Consider the following 22020-nt stretch of genomic DNA (forward strand, 5'->3'; position numbering starts at 1 on the left):
TTTTAGTGAAGAAAAAAGGATGTTTGGAAACAAAAATACCCATCTTCCATATTTGCAATTATAAAGTGACCTTATTCCTTTTGTTGGAATATTAAAAAGAGAAGACGAAATTGGTATCTTGTTCTTGAAAAGTTAATAAAGTAGTGCAGTTCAAACTTTTGTGTTGCATCTGAGGAACTAATCTGCATGTGATCTGTGTATTAGAATAGGTAGTCCAGCGACTCGTCTAATTAACGAGCATCTGATGTTTAAAGGGTCGTTTCTCAACAAACTTAAAAGAGGTATAGAAGTCAAACCTGGACTGATAGCAGTGATTCTTGTTAAACGGTGTACAACATTGTATTCAGAATTGATTTTGCTCCTAACTCATCCTTTAAAGGTAGTCTGTATAGGCCCCAAATTATAGCAAGCTATAATTGCTAGAAGTTTTCAAAAAGTACTTTCCTGGAGGTCTTTACTCTCCAAATTGTTCTCAGGCATTTTCAAGGCAGACACAAGATGACTGAATGTCCAAGTGAGGGAAATTTCCTTGGAGGTTGTAATAAATGCCACGGCAGTTTAAGAATTTTGACCAAAGGTGACCATAATTGAATATCTAGCATATTTGGGGCCAACACAGCATACCTTTAAGCACACCATTCCATATGTGTGCTTACAGAGGGGGATTGGAGGGGGGTGGAGATGGGTTTGACTTTATTGCATTGGAGTATAAATTTCGAAACTTTTAGCTATAGTGCAATCGGTTGCAACGGAATGTGCAGTTTCAATGAAATGGAAAGGTTTAAAGGCCTATAGTGAACAACATATACACATACATTTATGAAAACTTGGGAAACAACTCAACATGTGACATAGAAGTATTTTACTGTCAGATTGCAGTAGTTTATCATCGAGCTATTTCTTTTGTTTTCTGCTATACCCAGCTCACAAGGTATAGAGGAGTACTGTATAAGCTGGCAACCCATTTCTTGGGGGTCTCAACCATGCTTTGGAAAGTGTCAGTGGGCATTGTGCATGTTGAACCTGTGTAAACAACCTAAAAACTATGATTCCCTATTTCCTTCTAGGCTGACTATCCAGAACAAGACATGGAATCAAAGGTATCATTTTCAGATAAATTCAGTAAGAAATATAGTCGGGAATTGGGGGAAAAACACCAACGACAAAGTTTCAGAACTTTCGTCTACCATTTATTCTGATTTGATCATTCCAAATATATCTATAAAACCAACAAAATTAGACAATGACAAGATTTTAAAGTTTTAAAAGGTACCAGACAAAGGGCTAAAGTGTATAAAGAACGACCGAAGAGTATTGCCAAACCACACATACATACACACACATGTATATATATATATACATAAACACACATCAGGCTTAATAAATATAATATACCCAAAACAGAATATCTGTTTGAAAACAAAAATGGAAATTAAAAATATTTTGAAACAGTCTGGTGAAAACAAATATGAAAAGAAACAATTTGCATCATAAAATGTTCGAAGTTTTAAATGACAACACTGTCAGCTAAATGGTCATCAGTTTAACCCAGCTTTCAGCCACAACTTGAGTGATATTGATACTGGCATACCGCCCTCTATTTATGCATATAACTTTGTATACAACTCACGGTCACACAATGCATTTGGCAACCAAGAGCATTGTGTGTGTGAGTACTTATTGAATATGAGTGAGCGAGAATATCTTACACAACCCCTCCCTCTGCCCCTTTCCCCCGAACATCTCAAAAAATATATCATACGAATAAGGAAATTCATTAACTTATGAAGATTTTTTCATGGCAATAAAATGGGTCATCATTTTTGAGAAAATCTACCAATGTTGACTAACAGTTTGAAGTTAAGAACATTGCATATTTATATATATATATATATATTTTTTACCAATAAGTCAGTCTGTCAAAGCCAACGACTCAGTCTTCCAATACTCACAAAATTGTGATTTATGAAAACATCTGTCTTGAAACACAATTTTCATTGAATAAAAATACCTTATTGTAAGGCAAGAAAAGTGAACTTTAAGACGGCCCAATCTGAATTGAAATTCAAATACACAGCTATTAATTAAAGACAATGTACTGAATCAAACCAAGCGCACAAAAGTGATACAATTTCATAACTTTTTGAATGTTTTTCTTTTGTTTGACCTGTAATCTTCCATCTGTAATATGTTTACCAGAAATAAAGCACGAGGGTCAAATCTGGTTAGAACTATTACAAATAGTACTTTGGAATACAAAAAGGTTCCTCATTTCTAGCCATGTTAATCTTCAAGGTAAAACATGATATGGGAACCTTGAATGATTGGTTAACCATTTATAACTTCAAGTAACTACACACATGCAGACAAAGAGGAAGAACTTGATTTTCAAAATGGAAGATATCTTCATAAAGGCAATCGCCATAGCAACTGGTGATAAAGTAAACTACTTTGCTAATATACGACCATAACAAGTTACAGCCTCAAGGCTCTAGATACCTGACTACTAGAAACCTCTGCTTATGTATCTTTCCTGTATTTGATAATAAGATACGTCTGCAATCCATGTAACCTCTCTTGCTGTAACGTATAAGTGACTGTGGTCATAGGAGAAGCATATCAACGTGTTTTAGCCTTTCAGTGAACGTTCCAAAGAGTGATATGTCAACATCGATAGGGCTAAGATTGGGAAGCTAGTATGCATACATACATGAAAAATCTTTATAGAATGTTTAAAAGTTTAAAGGAGATTGGCGTGAAGGCTTCTGATTCCATACCAACATGAAAGGAATATATATGGATATACATATGCTGTTACAAAGGGTTACATCTCTATGTTCCGACGTCTCTATGTTCCGACGTCTCTATGTTCCGACGTCTCTATGTTCCGACAAATTGTTTGGACTCTAATTTTTTTCGGACCCCATTTTTTTGGACCCCATTTTTTTGGACCCCATTTTTTTCGGACCCAATTTTTTGGACCCAAATTTTTTCGGACCCAATTTTTTTCTGGCCCAATTTTTTGGACCCAAATTTTTTCGGACCCAATTTTTTTCTGGCCCAATTTTTTGTTCACCCTAATTTTTTGTGGACCCAATTTTTTTTGGACCTAATTTTTGTGGACCCAATTTGTGAGAACCATTTTTTCGGACTTAATTTTTGGGACCCATTTTTTCGGACCTAATTAGGGGTCAGGGAAAAAATTGGTCAGAAATCATGTTGGTCCAAAAGTTGGGTCCCAAAAAAATTTGGGTCCGAAAAATTTTGGTCCAAAATAATTGGGTCCCAAAAAACATTGGTCAGAATAAAATTTGGTCCGAAAACATGTTAGTAAAAATTTTGCACAAAAAAATATGGGTCCCAAAAAATTGGGTCCCAAAAAAGTGGGGTCCAAAAAAATGGGGTCCGAAAAAAAATGGGGTCACAAATGGGGTCCGACTAAAATTTGGTCAAAAAAAATTAGAGTCCAAACAATTTGTCGGAACATAGAGACGTCGGAACATAGAGACGTCGGAACATAGAGACGTCGGAACATAGGGATGTCACCGTTACAAAGTATTACAAATTAATGAAGAATTAAAGAACGATACTACAAGAAATTAAACTTTAGCGATGTTTACAGGAAGACTAGCGGACTCTTTTTTCATATAAAAGAAAAGTACGAGACGAGAAAAGGTGACCACTCATATCAGATAATGAATTAGCAACAAATATGATAAAATTTGCTCGTACAAAATTGTCTACAAATTTACATGCATGGATGCAGTAACAAATTTAAGCACTCACTGGAAGTTGAAATACATTAATTCCCTGTGGAAGACTTAATTTGTCACTGCTTGTATCCAAACCAAATGTTATATATCAGCCCCCCCCCTCCCCAGGGACCCTGCTTGGGATCCTCAGCTCACCACATAGATCCTAAAGAGTGGCATTATGAAAGCCACAGCAATGCTCCCTATACTGTTTTTTTTTTCTTTTCCCCGTTCTTTCCTTCAGTTTCCATTGGTCCTAGTGGGTGTATCTATTGACACAAGGGACCGTCTGTAAGAGCTGTGAGCTCTCACACAGAAACCACCTGAGGCCGGAGGAGGATTCACTGGAGACACAGAATAGCCCCCCCCTCTCTCGGAAACCCACCAGGGATGTGCACCACATGGGGAGCTTTCAAGCAGAAACCACCTGAGACCGGAGGATGAGGCTGGAGGATTCACTTGAGACAAAATAACTCCCCCCCCTCCTTTTATCAAGAGAATTACAATATCATTAGGCTCATGAATATGATAAATTTGGGGAAAGTGAGGGGGAACCCCCTTTATCATATGATGTAGTAGGAACTACCCCCTCTATCACCATCATGTTTCTTCATTTTGAATGCTAGGTAATAAGATCACCTTCCATTTTGGCTTCCATCCAAGAACAAATTGAAGTAAGATCCCTCTACGATTCTAGATTGATTTCATAATACACTGGTCAATGACTGACTGTGTTGTTCTAATTCAAATAAAATATGTTACGATAATAAAAGCAATTAAAAGGTAAAATTGAAAAACTACAATAAAATTTCCATTTCTAAGGTAGTACCATTTATCCGATAATTGAAGGTTATATAGTTGCTGCCATAGTTTAATACTACATGAATCAGATTTTAAGTCTCTGCTTTTTTTTTTCTCTTTCAAGTTTAATCGTTCCTGTACATTCACCTGCTTAATCTTCTACATTCCTTTCGTTGAAGAGAACAAATAATAGCAAAACTAAAGGTATTAATCATGAACAAGGTTTATTTTGTAAAGGTTAACCAGTCATCTGAGATGACCAAATTTCTTTTACAACAATCAAACGCCTGATGGACGACTGCAGTTGCTACTAAATACCCCCAAATAGATCAAATGGTATAACCCTCCATTACTTTTGAGATACTGAAAATAAAACACAAAACTAGTAGTATACCTATGAACCACTCAATTAAAGGGGAGTTTTACTGGACCAAAGCTGATTTACTTTTCACCAAACCTAAACATCTCTCCCTACAGTGTACATATTGATCATTTTATGTTATGTTGGTACATTTGATTCGGATTACGAAATTTGCGGTTTGGACCACCAAAAGGTAAGAGCTGGTTTTCCAAGGGACGACCACAATGGAATCAACCCTTAACTGCACTAGGCCGGTTCCAATAACCTCAACCGCACTGGGATTTACCTAATCCTCACACACATGAGTCCAATACTGTACAAGGAACCACGCCAGCCAGACCCATACTGGAATCGAACCCAACCACACTGGAATCCATACTGCATGACTGTAAAGGAGTCCACACCAATCACGCTGGAATATATGTGCCCTAACAATATCCTATACAGGGCAACAAACTTAATTTACCCCTGTATATTTGCCAGTTTTAGTGATTTTCAATAAGTGCCACAGTTTTATTGGTTTTCAATAAGTGCCACAGTTTTAGTGATTTTCAATAAGTGCCAGTTTTAGTGATTTTCAATAAGTGCCAGTTTTAGTGATTTTCAATAAGTGCCAGTTTTATTGGTTTTAAATACATGCCACAGTTTTAGTGATTGTCAATAAATGCCACAGATTTTAGTGATTTTCAATTAGTGCCACAGTTTTATTGGTTTTCAATATGTGCCAGTTTTATTGATTTTCATAAAGTGCCACAGTCTTATTTGCAATCACAATCACAATACGCTGACAACATTTTTCAATTGTTCGTTGTTTGATGGCCTTTAGTTCCATACAAATATTTTCAGATTGACTAATCTTTACTTAACAACTTTTGCTCTAAAATAATCTTCCACTCTCCCAAAAGATTTGATACCTACTAAAAGTCCAACAAAGGCTTTGGAGATAAATTGCCCCCAACTTCAACTACCAGATGACAAATTATTTAAAAAAATTATTTGCCCCAAAAAAAGGAACATGCTAGAAAAGGCTAAAGTGTTTGTGCTAACAATAAAATAACAACTGTATTGAATAAGCAATGTGCAAGGAAAGTGATACATAAAGTAAACACAGACTACTAATAAAATAAATTGTGTGAAATGATCATTTCTTATTGTTCACAAGTCCATCCTCCTCTATCTTCTCCTAAATGTCAACAAACTCCTTTTTTTCTTCTTCTGTTTTTAGGCTTCAGCTTAAATCCACCAATTGCTCCTGGGAAATATGAAGAAAGAAAAAAGGAATATCAATACCAAAAAATTGATCATTTTAATCAGAAACGTATAACAGAATGGAGAACTGTCAAAGTAGCTTCATGTAAGCCACTACTTTACAACGTAGGGATCGAATCATGTATTTCAAAATAAATGATTGATTTAAATTTCTATCGATCATGATATTGAAATCAATTTCTAAAGCTATTACCCATTCTGATATTTTGCATGAGTCTTTGCATATGATATCTGGGTATTTTTTTGGAAAATTTCAAATTACATATTTAAAAACCAAAGAATGTATTTGCAAAGGCTTAAACTATATTTTGCAAATTCAATCATGATCATCTGTTAGTGTCCAACTAAACCCACTCTCCAATGAAAAAAAAAAAGGAAAAAATATGAGCCAAAGAACTGAAAATCTTTAATGTCCTTTAAAAAAATAATTTGCATAAATTCTAAGGTTTCACCCAGAAAGCATACTGCTTCCAAGTGTGCTCAAATCTGCTTTAAAAATGTTTGAGAAGTATTTTCCTGGCTACACTGTGTAGTGAAATACCTTCAGACACTGAGGAGCAATTTAAATAGACTTTTAAATTTCTGAACGATGGCAAATGCTTTTAGAGTAGGTTTAAAAATGGCGATTGTTATATGACATTTTTAAAAACTAACGGACAAACTTTAGCATATTTGATGGCGATAAATTTAACTGTAGTTTTTGCAATATTACTGGCAGATTATGTCCCTATGACTGGCTATTTCTCACTGAATAATTAAAATTAAAATTTTGGGTAGCAGTTTCGGAAAGCTTTGAAATTTCTACTATCAAATACTATGGTGCCAATGTGCAAAACTTGTTATACAGCTTTCCACTTGTATAGCAGTTTGCCCATTTTGCATAACATTTTGCATGGCAGTTTGTCCATTTTGCATGGCAGTTTGTCCATTTTGCATGGCAGTTTCGTCCATTTTGCATGGCAGTTTGTCCATTTTGCATGGCAGTTTGTCCATTTTGCATGGCAGTTTGTCCATTTTGCATGGCAGTTTGTCCATTTTGCATGGCAGTTTGCTCATTTTGCATAGTAGTTTGCCCATTTTGCATGGCAGTTTGTCCATTTTGCATGGCAGTTTGTCCATTTTGCATGGCAGTTTGTCCATTTTGCATGGCAGTTTGTCCATTTTGCATGGCAGTTTGTCCATTTTGCATGGCAGTTTGTCCATTTTGAATGGCAGTTTGTCCATTTTGCATGGCAGTTTGTGATGCTATACTGGATAAATTATGCCCTGTTCCTTGCAATATTAAATCCCTCCACCATAAAAGTAGCATTTATAGAGCATGCATGGTCTGATACCAGACAAAAAGAAGAGAAAAACAGAAAATTGAACCCAAAAATAGATAACACAATCTGTCACAACCTACAGCACTAGGTTCTGCATAATCCAATGTTTTCTTAATTTGCAACTAAAATTACGATATATCATTTTGATAAAATGAACAGATACAATTTATTCCTTTTTGTGGTCGGGTGAGAGAGGGTGAGGTATGTGAGGGTTTGGGGCATAGGAGAGGGGAGAGTATATCCTCAGTCAAGGAGGGGGGAAAAAATGTTGGGACAATAAAGAAAAAGTAAAAATAGAGAGAAAAAAAAGCTTGAAAAACCATTAAAACGCATAGTTCCCAAAACAGTAAGCATGTTGAAATTGTTTGGGTAACACTGATAACATTCATGACCCATCCATCACCAAACAAGAACAAAGTTTAATAAACATAAAATACCAAAATGGATCAAAGAAATAATGTTTTAATTATCCTGAAAGTCATTAAATTTGGAATAGAAAATGATGTTTCTGAGTGTTTTTTCTTAGTCTGTTCCCAGTACCAGGCATGCAGCTGTTAGTATATATATTCTATATCCAGTAATAGCACATTGTTAATGTCAAAAATTATGCAAAGAGGGGTGGGGGGTGGGGGGATAGCAAAACAGGTAAACATGAACATGCTCAAGCAGAAACTGGTGCATACAGTACCTTGGAGAATAATAATCACTAATGAAAGAAGAAAGACAAACAAACATCATAAAGAAAGTTGAAACAATAGAACATTACAATAGGAGTCATTCTTAAATATTTTGTAATATAACTTGAGAGAACAATGATAGAATAATATTACAATAGAAGTTGAATATTGTGTAAGGAGACAAGTATGTGCGTTGTATAGCAAAACAATGGCTATGAGTAGAGGGGGTACTTTAACATCACTATACAAACATTATCACATGGAATGAGTATACATTACATAATCAGCTTAGACACAAGAAAACTGGGAAGGAATAAGATGCATAAGACAAATATAGATGGCATCCATCGATTGTTAGTTCTGTCTCCCTACCTACCTCCCCCTGCCCCCCCCCCCTCTCCTCCCCTCCAGGCTCATAGCCAGAGTGACGATTTCCCCTCAAAGCCTTCTCAAACGTTGAAACATTTACTTGCTTAATACTCTAACATTCCTCGATGCCTGGGAGTGATTCGGGAAGACCAAGCCCCAAGGAAGATACTTTGGAACAATTTACAGCAATTCTCTAGCAGACTAACGTATAAAAATACTGATGCCCACCAAAGTCTTCTACTTTTATGGTTATTGAGCTTCCAAAGATCCAAGGCTTTTAATACCTGATTATTATTATATTTTACCTCAAGGAAATATAATAATATTGGTATTAAAATTCAACCTGCATGTCAGATATCAAAAACAACTTTTGTAAGCCCAAGGTCATCCTTTTAATAAGATTGACAAATTTACCTGAACTTCTTGTAGAGCTTGCTTTGCCAGGTAGGCCTCTCGTTTGATCTTGACCTCAAGGCTCTCCGGTACGTCGGGAACGACAAAGTCGATAGCTCGAGATATGCCAAACACAAAATGCTGCCAGAAATATATGTGAACAATTGTCAATGAATAGACATTCACCTAACAGTTTATTTTGTATATATATATGATAATATATGTAATATAATATGATAATATTATGCAGGTTATAATGATGGATTAAATTTCCATTGTAACATGGACACAATAATACCTATCAAGGCTTGCAGTAACTGCACTGTGCCAGAAATGGTAGACTTTCTAACTGTCACTTAGACTACCATGACAAAGGGATTTCTGCTTCAAAAATTCAACTTGTTCAAGGGAAACAAATCTTCAGCCAAGATCTAAACTAATACAATGGTGTTCGTACCAGCCACCATCCTGTGCGTAGAAATTACGAGGTGTTGCAAAAACTTTTCAAAAGACAATTTTTTTTCTTTCTTGGAAGTTGCTTAAACTTGGTATTAAAGTTAAAATTTAAAGCAATCTCTGAAAGTCTGATGAAGTGATCATTTTGATTTACCTCAAACACTATTACAAATCCCAGTCTCAGAGCTAACAGTCTATAGTAAAAGATGGTATGATTGCCTTCGTCATCTCGATAATCTTGGTATCTGGCGAAAGAGGAGAAAAAGAGGAGTGAAAAAGCCATTTTTCGAGGAGAAAAAATAGGATAACATTATGAGACCAAACATCACTACCTTTATCCAGGACTAGAAAGAGTGCTGAAAAGAGTATGTGGCCAGTGTCTGGATGTAGTCTAATTCTTCTGGTACAAAATAAGAATTCACTGTCTTGATCATATAGCTGACTGAAGGAATGTTTTGTTTTACCTGCACTCTTGATGGGTAGAATTTTCTGGTGAGTACGCCAGGGTGAAGTTGGTGTACCCCTGGAGGGTACCGCAGTCATGATGGTACAGTAGCCTTGGGAGGAACTGTGAGGTGAAGGCAATCAAAAATCCCTAGGAGAAGAACATTGGAGAAAAAAAAAAACTATGTCAAATTATGCCGTAGTTCATTAGACGTATAATAAGACGAGCAATTTCTCGACAGTTTCTGTCCTTCTAAGAATTTTGTTTTAGTGATGAAATGCAACCGGCTGCTCTTTCAGTTGAGGAACATTATTCAAGGTATGTTAAACTTATGCAAATGAAAATTATGCAAATGAAAGAAAAACCAATATACACACTCACATTACTGATAACAGCCAGTTGAGCAGTGAACTCTAAGATGTCGTACCATATACCGATGTCCTGAGCTCTGTCTGCCAAACCTCTCCTCAACTCACCGATGAACTTCTGGGCGTCCAATCGGATCTCGATCCAATTGTTTAAGAGGGCAAAGAGAGGAGCCAATGGGAAAGCGGCGACAAATACGGTAATGAAACCAAACTGAATGACTGTAGAGATTAATAACAAAGCGCTATAAAAACCAAAACATAATTTATGATATTTTAATTTCATTTTCATACGTCAGGTCACTACTAATCACCCTATTTAGGCCAGAAAATATCGAAAGAGGGCTGGTCGGCATCTGCCCTCTTCCCTCCACCCCCTCTATGTCCACTTTGCTTCTCAAGATCTCTTATCCAATGCATGCTGTCCCACTTCCTCTAGAAAGCATAAACAATCCCCCCCCCCCTAAACAGAACAAAATGATTGGATACAGGTTCAGAGGAATCCCGAATCCTAAAGTTAGGAAATGATAAATAATACTGTTTTCTCTTCTTTTTTTTTCTTCTTTCTGACAAACACTGACGAAATTGTTATCCATCGAAAAGTACCACCTCAACATGTTTTACTAACTCACCCATTTCTAAATATTCCTCAAACAATCCTTCGTTCGGGACCAGTTGATAATCCTCCTCCCATCGGCTCAGATGAGAATCTGAATTCCGGCCAAACGATCCGCTGACCTTCCAACGAAGTATTAACTGCTTCACTTTTCTGAAACGTGAGGCAATCGGAAGAGGGCGTTGTGGTCAAGTGGTTAAGGCAGTGGACTTGTGATCTAAGGTTTGCAGGTTCGAACCCTGGCCAGATCATTGCGTTGTGTCCTCGGGCAAGGCGCTTTATCTCCATTGCCTCTCTTCACCCAGGTGTATAAATGGGGACTTGCGAGGTAACTTGTAAATATAGTTGCGTGCGCCGGTTTGTGGCTACACCCTATGGGAAGTCCCCCAGGGGACACGTGGCTGTGGTGCACTGTGGTGCCCCAGGAGAGATTGTTTGAATTGTGCACACTTTGGTGTGTAGGTGTGACAAGTTACCAATGACCAGGGTTAAGTACAGCAGGGCGAGACTTTATTGTAAGTTGCGCTATATAAGAACTGTTAATTAGTATTATTATTAAACTACTAAAACAGCAATTGCATCTGGCACGATTATGCTTCTATTACTCTAGCCTCTGGTGATGTCCTGGATAGCCTGTTCCATTTATCGCACAAATTAGGTTTACTTTTAGAGGGTAATAGCATACGAACATTCAAAAACAAAACTGATATGGAATCCAAAACAAAATATGTATATGCAAATTACCGCGTAGCTACACAAATTATCATTTTGAGATAAAATAAGAATCTGTATGATTGTAAAGAAAAACCTAAAACTTATATTTTTTGGGGCTTTTTCCTAACTGCTCTCTGACCTTAAACAAATTAAGCATGAAATACTACAGTCAAATGCTGCCACTCCTGTATGAACACGCCTTGAATTTTGCACTTCTTTGCAGATATTATTTTCAAAATAAATATAAATAAAGCAAAACTGTTAGCAAACTGCTTATCCACTGAAGAGCCTGTGCATTAAAGAGAATGTGTAAAAGTAAGTTGGCCTGACATTTCGATCCTAGCAGGATATGATTTTTTGTTAGATATCGTTTCCTTTCAAATTTGATCAATGCTATGCATGGCTCTAAAGTATATTCCTGAAATAGAAATAAAAATTTTGACTTTTTTCCCTCAGGCTCAAATAATTGACAGATGCAACGGCAATGGTTCAGGCGCGTAGCAAGAAATTTGCCAAGGAAGGGGCGAAACTGTAGGCAAACTATCAGAGCCGTAGATACGGCATTGCAAACTATCTAAGCATAGTGACACCATGGTTGGCGCGAAGCGTACAAGAAAATTTTGGTTGAAAATGTCTCCCAGATTGCTGGTAATGGCACTTCCCAGGCCTTGTAAGCTGCATCTTAGCATTTTCTCTTTTGAAATTACTAGCGATATCATAAAAATATACAAAAAAATTATGCTCAAGGGGGGGCGGCTGCCCCCTTGGCCCCCCCTCTTGGCTACGCGCCTGACAATGTTTTCTAATTTTAAGAGACGTCAAAGAGTCTCTATCATCACTTACGGAATGATGAGTTCTTGGCAGTTATTGATGATCTGTTTGCCGACCATGATGACGATCAGCTGTTGAGCTAGCTCGATCAAGCATCCTCCGCTCCCGCAGTCCTCGTTCCTCAGACCGAAGAGACGGACGTAGTTGCCAGGGTAACCGACGAATCTGACAAAGCAAGAAAAAGAATGTTAGGTCAGTTGATTTACGTGTACTGTCCCTGGAAACATTATGGGCTGACCGATCAACTGACGCTGGTGTGGGCCAAATGTTTTCAAAACCTTGAATTCATTGTACATCAAAGGAGCATATACTGGAACAGAAATCTTACATTAAAGACATAAATTCTCGTGTTTATGCATTTGTTTGGGGGAGAGTCTAAGGGGAGGGGAAAGGTAATGGGAAAATGTTATAGTTATGTATGTGCACCAATTCAGCTACATTATTCAGTTTTCTCTCAAGATTGAACATGAATTTGATGCCAACACCAGACTGCTAACCTGCCATTGCTATATAGTAACCTGCAACACAATCAAATCATGAAACTAAAAATTCCTTTACACAACTGGCCATTTTTTTCTCTTCAACTTACTTTCCTTTGATGAATGCGATGTAGAATACGGAGGAAAAGAAATTCATGAATTGGAAGATGAAGACCTTGAAGGTGAGGTTATCTTCATATTCTGTCTGAGTTCGATGCATTTCTGGTGTACGGGGGGAAAAAAACGATAAAGAAACAAAATAATGATCATATTAATATTTTTCTGCCTTCTACAAACTTTGAGATCATACATCCAAGAAATGTTTATAATTCCATTCATGTGCTCATTATCATCATCAACACTCCCTGTAGTAGAAATCTAGTTACTTTAATCTTCCTCAATATCTAGGAATATTCAGTAAAATATCAACAGTTTGTAAGTTAATCAAACTGATGCAATAATAAAACCTTTATGTTAACATGAATTTATCAGAGTTGACTTCAATACATATCTTTTCAGTTCAATCCAGTTCGAGTTCAATTACATTCCTTCCCCCACCCCACCCTATACCCCCATCTCCAGCTCCCCAATCAATAACACAGAAAAAACTATCTCAGTCCAAATTTGCCATCATTTCTTTTATCAGCTTCTTTCCCATGAGTAACTTTTGCTAAATGTAACTCCTGGATGGTTATAATCAAAGTTGTTACAAATGTTGAGGCAGCTGCAACAAATTATAAATTTCGTTCCGACTGTCAGAGGAAATAAACGTGTGACCACGGTGGGAAACCCACTTACCCCAGTCGTTAAGGATGCCGGCTAATCTCTGGTAAACTTGACCCAGAACCATAATCAAGACCAGGTTGACCACAGCTCCGGACATACTGGCGATAGATTGGGCCTCTGATCGGAAAATTTCGCTCTGAAATAGAGGAATGCTGACCAGGACTCGGTACATGATCACTCCCAACATGAAAATAAGAACCAACGAGACCTGTATATAACAAACAAATAGAAAGGTTCAATTTATAATCACAAAAGAAGATTCTTGTTTGGATATACCAGCATCAACTCATTCTGTGGAGGGGGGAATGTGTATATAGAATAGAAACAAATTTTGGAAAAAAGACTATCAAAGATCTATCAAAATGTGTACCAAATTAATGAGTAGCTGATGTAAAGCGCCAAACTTTTATCATGGGAGGAAAATTGCTGAGTATATGGGCAAAGTCAAAATATGAAAGAAAGCAGCCCTTCACTCGCTCCCTATGTTAAACAAAATTCTATGTCTAATATAACTATAACAAACTGATTATGAAATATTAAAAATTTCAGAATAAAGGGGAGGGCCTTGGTCCTCCTAATAATTATTCCACCAATGATTTTCACGCAGGTATGATGTTGCCATACGCGACAATTTAAAGGCCACTGAACACCGGTCAGACTCCTGAACTTCCCCTCCCTCCACCCTCCTTCCCCTCCCCCCTCCCTCCACCCTACCTCCACCCTCCTTCCCCTCCCCCTAAACTAAATCCTAAATCTGTGTCAGGGTCCCAGAACATCCCGCGGGTAAAATCAAGTATGGGGCCAAAAATAAAAGAATACATGTCATGTGTTCCAACTACAAAACCACTCTATCTAGTCATCGTCTTCGAGTTGTTTTTCTTTCTTTACCATTCCGACGAGGACACCAATACCAGTCAGCCATCTCCTCTTTCTCATGTCCTCAGGAAAATACGGCTCTAATATCCCCGTTATCGGGTTTTTCTCCAGCAGTGGTGCTTGTGCTGCAAACTGAGGTCGAGGTCTCTCCTGGAAATTGCCAGAAAAAAAAAAAAAAAGGATGAAGACAGAAAATTCATGAAACCTATGCTAGTTTGTATCAGGGTGGCCTAAACCAAAAGTGATGAATACTGACTAGTGGACTGACATTCCAAAGGAAGAATAGTAAAACATGATCTTTGATTTGTTTCAATAAAAGGTTCTCCCTTCGTGATTCCCCTCCCATCCCCACCCTTCCCCACCCCTCCCCCACCCTTTCATTTTGTTTTTAATGAGGTCTGCTAGGCTGAAAGCGACAGTACCTTTAGCTAACAAATGTACCTTAACGAATAGTTAAAAGTAACTCAATCTAAAACATTAACATCACAGAAAATATACAATCTGTAAAATTATAAGTTTATAAATTTTTCTAAAGAATTATTCAAATTTTAAAAAGAGCAACAAATGAACCTGTACCCTTATAATCTTAACACCACAACTTTTGATACAGGTTTGAAAACAGTTCAAGCTTTGTTCTATCTTCGTTCTTTCGAAATTTGATCAAGTCTCTTGAACTTTATGAATTTTATAGACTTAAAAGTAGAGAAAGCATTCTTACATCATGTAAAAATGGTATAATTAAAACAAAGCAAACGATTAACCTTGAAATAAAACATAGCATAGTAAGAGTATTTAAATGAAATGAAGGGAAGGGAGAAGTAGAAGGAGGGCAAAAGGAGAAGGGTGGGGTTAATTGATGGGTTGTCGTAACAATGCTTGGATGAAGAAAGACAGTTTTATTCTTTTGAACCTTACCTCCTCGTCTTCAAAGTCCATGCAATCCCAATGATAGGCTAGACTGGCTTGCTTTCTTTTCCAGTACTCTAGGAACGTAACAGCTGCAGAGATCAAAAATAAAATTTTAAAAAATAATAATTTGGAAACATTCTTGTCCCAACAGTATGGATGAAGAATTGCTCAAATGGTGTACACTTGAAATGATTGTGATTCATAGAACTCCATCCTTAAGACATAAACTGTACACTACTCATAAAAAAAACACTTCAACAGGGCTACTGACACCCAGGGAAAGGGTGGGGGGGGGGACAATGCCACCACCAAACCACCAGTTACTTCTGCAGCAATGATTTTCATGTTGGTATTAATAACACCTCCAGAGGTGGCAAATTGAAACACCCCTCAACATCCTTGCACAACCCCCTGAAACCCCTCACCCACCCCTCCCCTCCTATCTCAAATCTGTGCCGGGGCTCCACGATTGGACTGAACACTAATACCAAGTGTAAAACCATCTTTGGAAATGAGATCAAATAATTAGCATGTTCAGCCCCCCCCCCCCAAAAAAAAACCTCAAGGCCACTGAGATGAGAGACATGGGTCAATTCAACTTGGTCGGGTGAAAGAGAATCTTAAGTATAGTATCACTAAATGATGAAATATGTAAAGATGAAATGAAATAATTAATTTACCCCAAAAGGACATAAATATTGAAAAGAAGACAGTCCCTGCATGGTCGAATAGATACGATAACTGCGCTTTACTGCATGTCGTGGATAGGTACCAGTAGTTACAGCCGATGTCTTCGTCGCATAGCGGACACATCTTGTACGTCTCGTTGCTGGCGCAAATCTCATTTCTGGACGGTACGGAAAATTATTAATTTTAAAACATGATATTTAGTGTTCTTTGAAATGATGAAATGACAGTGTACGTCCGGTCAGGTAAATCAGTCTTGATAATTTAAACAAAAAGTGTCATATTAAAAATTTATTAAAATTTGACAGAGAAGGGGCGGAATGAAATATGCAGAGGGATGGGACAGAAGGGTCTTCCCTCACTTTGGGGGTTGGGAGGGGAGGGGTTTGACCACCCCCACCCTCCCCTGCACACACTCACTCACATACTTTTCTATTTTAGGGATACACTTCACAGCATTGCTGGACTTTTTAACTGGATTCTTGAACTTATGAAAAGAGTGCCAGGCAATGAAATGATTAAGACTATTAATTTTCATATACCTTATTATCCTTGAAGTATGACCTTGGTGGGGGGGGGGAGAACATATGAAACCATAACAAAATACACATGAAATAACTTTACATCAAAATGTAACAAGACTGCTAAAGCTACATCCGCCTTTAAATCCCCCACATATTGGAAGTTTCCTTTGCCATTGAATATAGCTCATCAGTATTGGTTACACATTTTGTTGGCTATAGAAGTTGCTAGAAAGGTTTCAAATTTAAGTTCCTTACAGTTCTGATTCTTCTACTCTTTGGCAGACATTCACAAGTGTTAAAACTAAGTGTCTCTGTGTGGATATAACCACTCTTATTAAAGTGGCCGTCAAATACTTAAGTGCAATGCTAAGAGATCTGTAAGCACCTTGATTAGTTGTCACCATCTTGAATTACTGGTATCACTAATATACCAGCAATGATCACAAGGCTGGATCTTACGTCCACATAATGTGAGATTTAGTGACATAGGCTTTGAGAAGGATTGAAACTTACGCAGGTACATTCCATGATGAGGTTATGATACCGTAGAGAAAAACGATAATACCGACCACTGAGGCTGGGAGTAGCCACCCTGTATACATTCCTGTAAAGACAAAGAGAGATGAAGAACATTGGGTTAGAAAATTGCGAGATAAAAATGTTACCTTATCAAACCACTGATGAGAGAGCACCAAACGATTTAGAAAAGCACCTGATACTGAAACTACCGGTATAGAAAACAGCATGACAGGGTTAAACATCAACAAGGACCCACAATGGGCATATAGTACCATGACTCTTTGAAAGTTTACAAGCAGAAGGGAATGAATATCCCAACTGAGAGTTGCTGAAAAGTTTAGTTGTTGGATAGGACAAGCAAATGATACACAACGATGTACTTAATTGTAAATTCTGTAAAGAACAAGGGAACAAATCATGGATTACCTAGCCAAGCAAAGTAAATAGCTGTCTTTTCGCCAAAATATTCCCTGATGTGGTCCAATGGTTGGTATTTATACCAAGCCCCCCATCGGGCCCAGTATTTCCTCAAGACTTGACGTCTGTTCAGCTTGTCATCGGCTAAGTTGTCGTATTCCTCTGGACCCTGAAAGGCCAAAGAAAAGAGGGGGGAAAAACGGGGCAAATCGTCAAGGAGATTGAACAAGACAATACATACTGGCCCAATGGCAGTATCTATGATAACAGATGCATGTAAATGTTAAACCGAATGTCACGCTCACGGAAGCAAGAGTGGTATTGGTGCATGGAGACAAGTAAATTTAGGAAACAAAATACAACATCACAGGATTATGTTATTAGTTTCAGGCAGCACTTACATTTGATATGTATGTCTTAGTCCTACGAAACAGAATTTGTTGTTAGGTACCGAGGTCTTCATAGTTTAGTGTTTGTGTGTGTATTATTTTTTATGATATTCAACAAAATATATGTAAAGTTGCCTGGAAGGTGCCGTATAAACACAAATTTGATTATGTCAGCCCCGGTCAGATGATTCCTAGGTATCGTATAAACATTGACATTCAAGGAATGGTCACTCATGTTGAAACTTCAACAATCATGTTTTACTGGTCACCTTTAAAGGGAGTGAAGACTCGCGCACAAAGAAACGTCCGATGCCGGTAATCTAACCTAGTTTCGAATGATGTGTAACAGAAGTGTTAAACACCACAACCGATCCCAGCAAAAACACACACAGCTTGCTACCGTCGATAATTAGACACAAATGTACAGTCAATACATGCAGCTACGGTCAATACCCACAGCACAGTGTACATAGCAGGGCTGGCCATCTCGGGTCCAGATAAAGATAACAAGGTATCACGTTTCATTACCTGTACTGTCTGCATTTTGTAGCAACAAGAAGAAAACTTCACTTGCAAGCAACAGAAAGTTAACCTTTTTTCAGAGGGCGACACATGATTCGGGGCAAGTCTTCAATGCCTTTAAGGTATTTCCCCTTTGTTGAGACAACTAGATGTCTGGAAGTGGGTTTTGAAAAGCAGAGGGGGGAGGGGGGAGGAAGGGTTGAAATGGGGGAAACACCTTCCTGCAGCAACCTACTATTGAAAATCTTTTAACATTCTCACCACACTTAAATTGGGGACGTGGAAGGTGTGGGGGGGGGTGGAGGGGTCTACACTGATGACCTTCAAATGTCTTCCAAAAATCATTTTATTCATACAGAGAGTAATTAATCCATTTTTAAACAACACAGAAGAAGAAAAAAAACACAAGAAAAAAAATCAAAAATATGTGTTTTGATACATTTTTTGATACATTTTCCCAAAACATTCGATTGTCTTACATCATGTAAAGGATAGGCGGCTTGAAATACATCCTCTTCTAGTAGTCGATCGATCCCGACCTCGGCCCGTTTTCTCTTTCCGTAGGTCACGTTTTGTAGGATTTCGTTGACCACCCGGATCCTGTCCGTGTTGGTGAAGAATCGGTCCCTGTTTTGACTGCCGACAAATCTGGAAGAAAATGACAAAGATTTCAAAAGAGTATTTGTCATAAAAAAATTATAAAGAAATAAAAAGGTAAAATATTTTTTTGTACAACATTTACAAAGAGCAAATAAATTATTGGGAATGACAGAATTTCAAGTCATTAGGATAACTCAGCAGTTCATGAATATCAGAAACTTTATCATCTTAATAAAATAATGAATTAATAGATAACAAAATCATATAATAACAATCGCGGAAGGTTACTTGTGACCCGATTCCTGAGGTGGTTATACTCGTTCCAATCTCAAGCAAACCCAAACATTTCTCAGCTCATTCAAATGAACATCAATATCATGAACTTAAACAGCATGAGGAATCTGCTCTACTTTCATACTCTTTAAATATATATTATGAATTATGAATATATTGCCTACAGGCTATCAAGGGCAGCAGTACAGTCTACCCTCCTCCGCCCCCCCCCCCCTCCCTTTTTTCGACAACTTTACAACAACAACAAATTCTTTTCTCACTCCCAGGAGACACAAGATGGTCGACTCTCTGAGAAGTCTTCTTTTCAGTTACCTCCCCCCACCCCCCCTGTCCCCCTGCCTTGGCCCACTCTTATTAAAAACAAAAATACCTGATTATCCCAATTGTTTCCCACACTGACTGAAAATACTTTTCAGTTTCTATGATTAACTGGGAATTATTTGAATATAATAAGAAGGACATTTTCTTTTGAAAACTTTTACTTTTTTCCTCCTCAAAACCCATCATTGTCTGCTCTTTTGTTTGTTGCCCGGGCCATAAATTTTACCAAAAAAAAAATTATACAACTCATCAACACATATATCTGTTATACTCACTTGTGAAGCTTTGATCTCTTAAAGGAACAGGTATAATAATCCAGAGGCTGGAAGGGAACCTCTTGATTCATGGGATTTGGAAGTTTAAGCTTGGTCATAAGCTTTCCCGACCAATTCAGATTGGGATTCGGCTGAGCCTGTCAAGATGGTGAAAGGATTATTGGGATATTTTCTGAGTTTTTTCTTTCTTAATTTCATGTTTTAGAATCAATACGATATAAGTAAACATCATAAATATACTAAGAAAAGATGAAAGGGTAACCATCATTACACCAACAATGTTTTTCAGACAGGATGGGAGAGTGTGAGGAGGGGTGGGATGCAGGTGGAGGGGGTTGCGGGGGGGGCGGGTAGAATGGAAAACTCACAAAGTCGATGGTGACATCTTGCAACAGTCGTGCACATGGATAAACTGTTTATACTGAAAACAATATTATAACATTTAATGTCCTCTTAAGATCAGATGTACATCCTACTCAGACTGCCTCAGATAGAAGAGTTAACCCACAATAGGGAGTGGTTCAATCTCTACCCTTCATCCCTCCCTCCGTCCACCTCCCCCCGCTCCCCCCCCCCCCAATCCCCATCTAATCAACAACTCCTTCAATGGCTAAGCAAGGCAGAGTCAGGAAATCCCATAAAATCCAGAGTTATGACTATAATAATGCTTCAGATTGAAATGGCCCTAACACATCTCTGCTAAGAGGTGGAAAAAAAGTCTTATGGAACCCTGACTTAATTACCAAATGGATAGCCGTATTGTCAGTTTGAGATATCTAGTGTGGATACAGTGTGTTCACTTACTGTATGAGAGGGTATATGTAAACCTTACATAATGGGGTAAGATGCTAACATATTTGTCTTTCTGGACTTCCCGATAGAAAACCCTTTAAAGCACCGACAAAGATCAGCTCGTATAAACATATTTTTAACATGAAACATAACTTGACCATACTATCTCAAAATGATGGTATTTACTGACAAACATAATTTGGAGACTTGTAAGAAGTCAATCAAGTTAAGATGTCGAAATAGTTCAATGCAAATGCTAAACATGTTGAAACATGTAATTATGTTGTTTTGATCATAGATTATATCACTGAAGCTTTTGTGAGTAAACTAAATTAAAGAAAAGACAATGTACATTATTAATATGAATATATTTTAGCATATTGAATTACGTCATAAATTGGTGTTGGGCAGCACGTTTAGAAACCAAAAACATTATAATCTTAGTCCTTGAATTTGATCTAATATTAAGTTTAAGTCGAGATGAACGCAAAGATGATACTTCACACTTCACCTCTGTCCGTATTATGTTACTATTGCGTCAGACATACCAAAACAAAGACACTGCAACCTTGAAGTCTAGGAATACTACATTTTTGTTTTTTTAAACTGCTTTGGTTACAAACAGGAAAGGAGTGGCACAGACAGCAAAATATCAAATTATCTGATGGTAGTTGAAAAAAAGGGAAACTCTTTGTGTTAGGATCCATGCAGACTAAAAAAAAAAAAAAAAGCACGTACCTGGAGAGGTGCCTTGAGTCCCAGTTCCTCTGCGAAGAACACCATGCACTGCCATGGGGCGTGAAGTTTGTAATAAACGATCACTTTCTTCTCCGTTTCTACGGCGTCCTCTTCGACAACCAAGCCGGCTTCGGTGATGTTTTGCAGGTATTTCTTCCTCCATCCGTCCTGCTTTTCGGCTTCGATTTCCTCCTCGGTCGCAGGCAGGCCTTTCTCTCTCCGTACTTCGGCTTCTTTTTCTTTCTTCTGTAGTTGTTTCTCCGAGAGTTTTTCTTCCTCGTAGACGATGACGAAATCTACCCCAAATTTTGGGATGTGAAAACTAATTAATTGCCTGACTGAAATATTATTCAATGTTCTGCTATGACTTACAACCACACTACTTTTTCTTGCAGAGTCAAAATTGAATACTAATCAACGATCTGTCTTACTAAATTTAATTAAAACATCATTTTGAAAAAGTGAGTTGGTATGGTCACCTACACAAAGTACTTGTTATATTAGCAAAGACTTCCAGTGAA

General features: G+C 37.7%; 1 protein-coding gene across 4 annotated transcripts in view; it reads right to left on the reverse strand.

Annotated features, from left to right (window-relative positions):
• Nucleotides 1-1168: 1168 nt before the first annotated feature.
• Nucleotides 1169-22020, reverse strand: part of LOC139975717 (anoctamin-7-like) — a 36411-nt gene continuing 15559 nt past the window's right edge. For 3 of the 4 annotated variants that reach the window (XM_071983823.1, XM_071983819.1, XM_071983821.1), the window contains 17 exons: nucleotides 21500-21795; nucleotides 19970-20106; nucleotides 18959-19127; nucleotides 17578-17737; nucleotides 17146-17236; nucleotides 16102-16268; nucleotides 15428-15510; nucleotides 14525-14662; nucleotides 13649-13844; nucleotides 12961-13072; nucleotides 12384-12536; nucleotides 10843-10979; nucleotides 10227-10432; nucleotides 9865-9995; nucleotides 9555-9645; nucleotides 8966-9085; nucleotides 1169-6166 (listed from right to left, as the gene is read on the reverse strand). In XM_071983823.1, the coding sequence (XP_071839924.1) occupies nucleotides 6143-6166; nucleotides 8966-9085; nucleotides 9555-9645; nucleotides 9865-9995; nucleotides 10227-10432; nucleotides 10843-10979; nucleotides 12384-12536; nucleotides 12961-13072; nucleotides 13649-13844; nucleotides 14525-14662; nucleotides 15428-15510; nucleotides 16102-16268; nucleotides 17146-17236; nucleotides 17578-17737; nucleotides 18959-19127; nucleotides 19970-20106; nucleotides 21500-21795 (2411 nt within the window). In that variant the 3' untranslated portion in view covers nucleotides 1169-6142. Of the gene's footprint in view, nucleotides 6167-8193; nucleotides 8212-8965; nucleotides 9086-9554; nucleotides 9646-9864; nucleotides 9996-10226; nucleotides 10433-10842; nucleotides 10980-12383; nucleotides 12537-12960; nucleotides 13073-13648; nucleotides 13845-14524; nucleotides 14663-15427; nucleotides 15511-16101; nucleotides 16269-17145; nucleotides 17237-17577; nucleotides 17738-18958; nucleotides 19128-19969; nucleotides 20107-21499; nucleotides 21796-22020 lie in introns of all 4 variants that reach the window. The other variant, XM_071983820.1, reaches the window with a different exon arrangement.

This window comes from Apostichopus japonicus, chromosome 11, assembly GCF_037975245.1.
Source record: "Apostichopus japonicus isolate 1M-3 chromosome 11, ASM3797524v1, whole genome shotgun sequence".
Lineage (NCBI taxonomy): Eukaryota > Metazoa > Echinodermata > Holothuroidea > Aspidochirotida > Stichopodidae > Apostichopus > Apostichopus japonicus.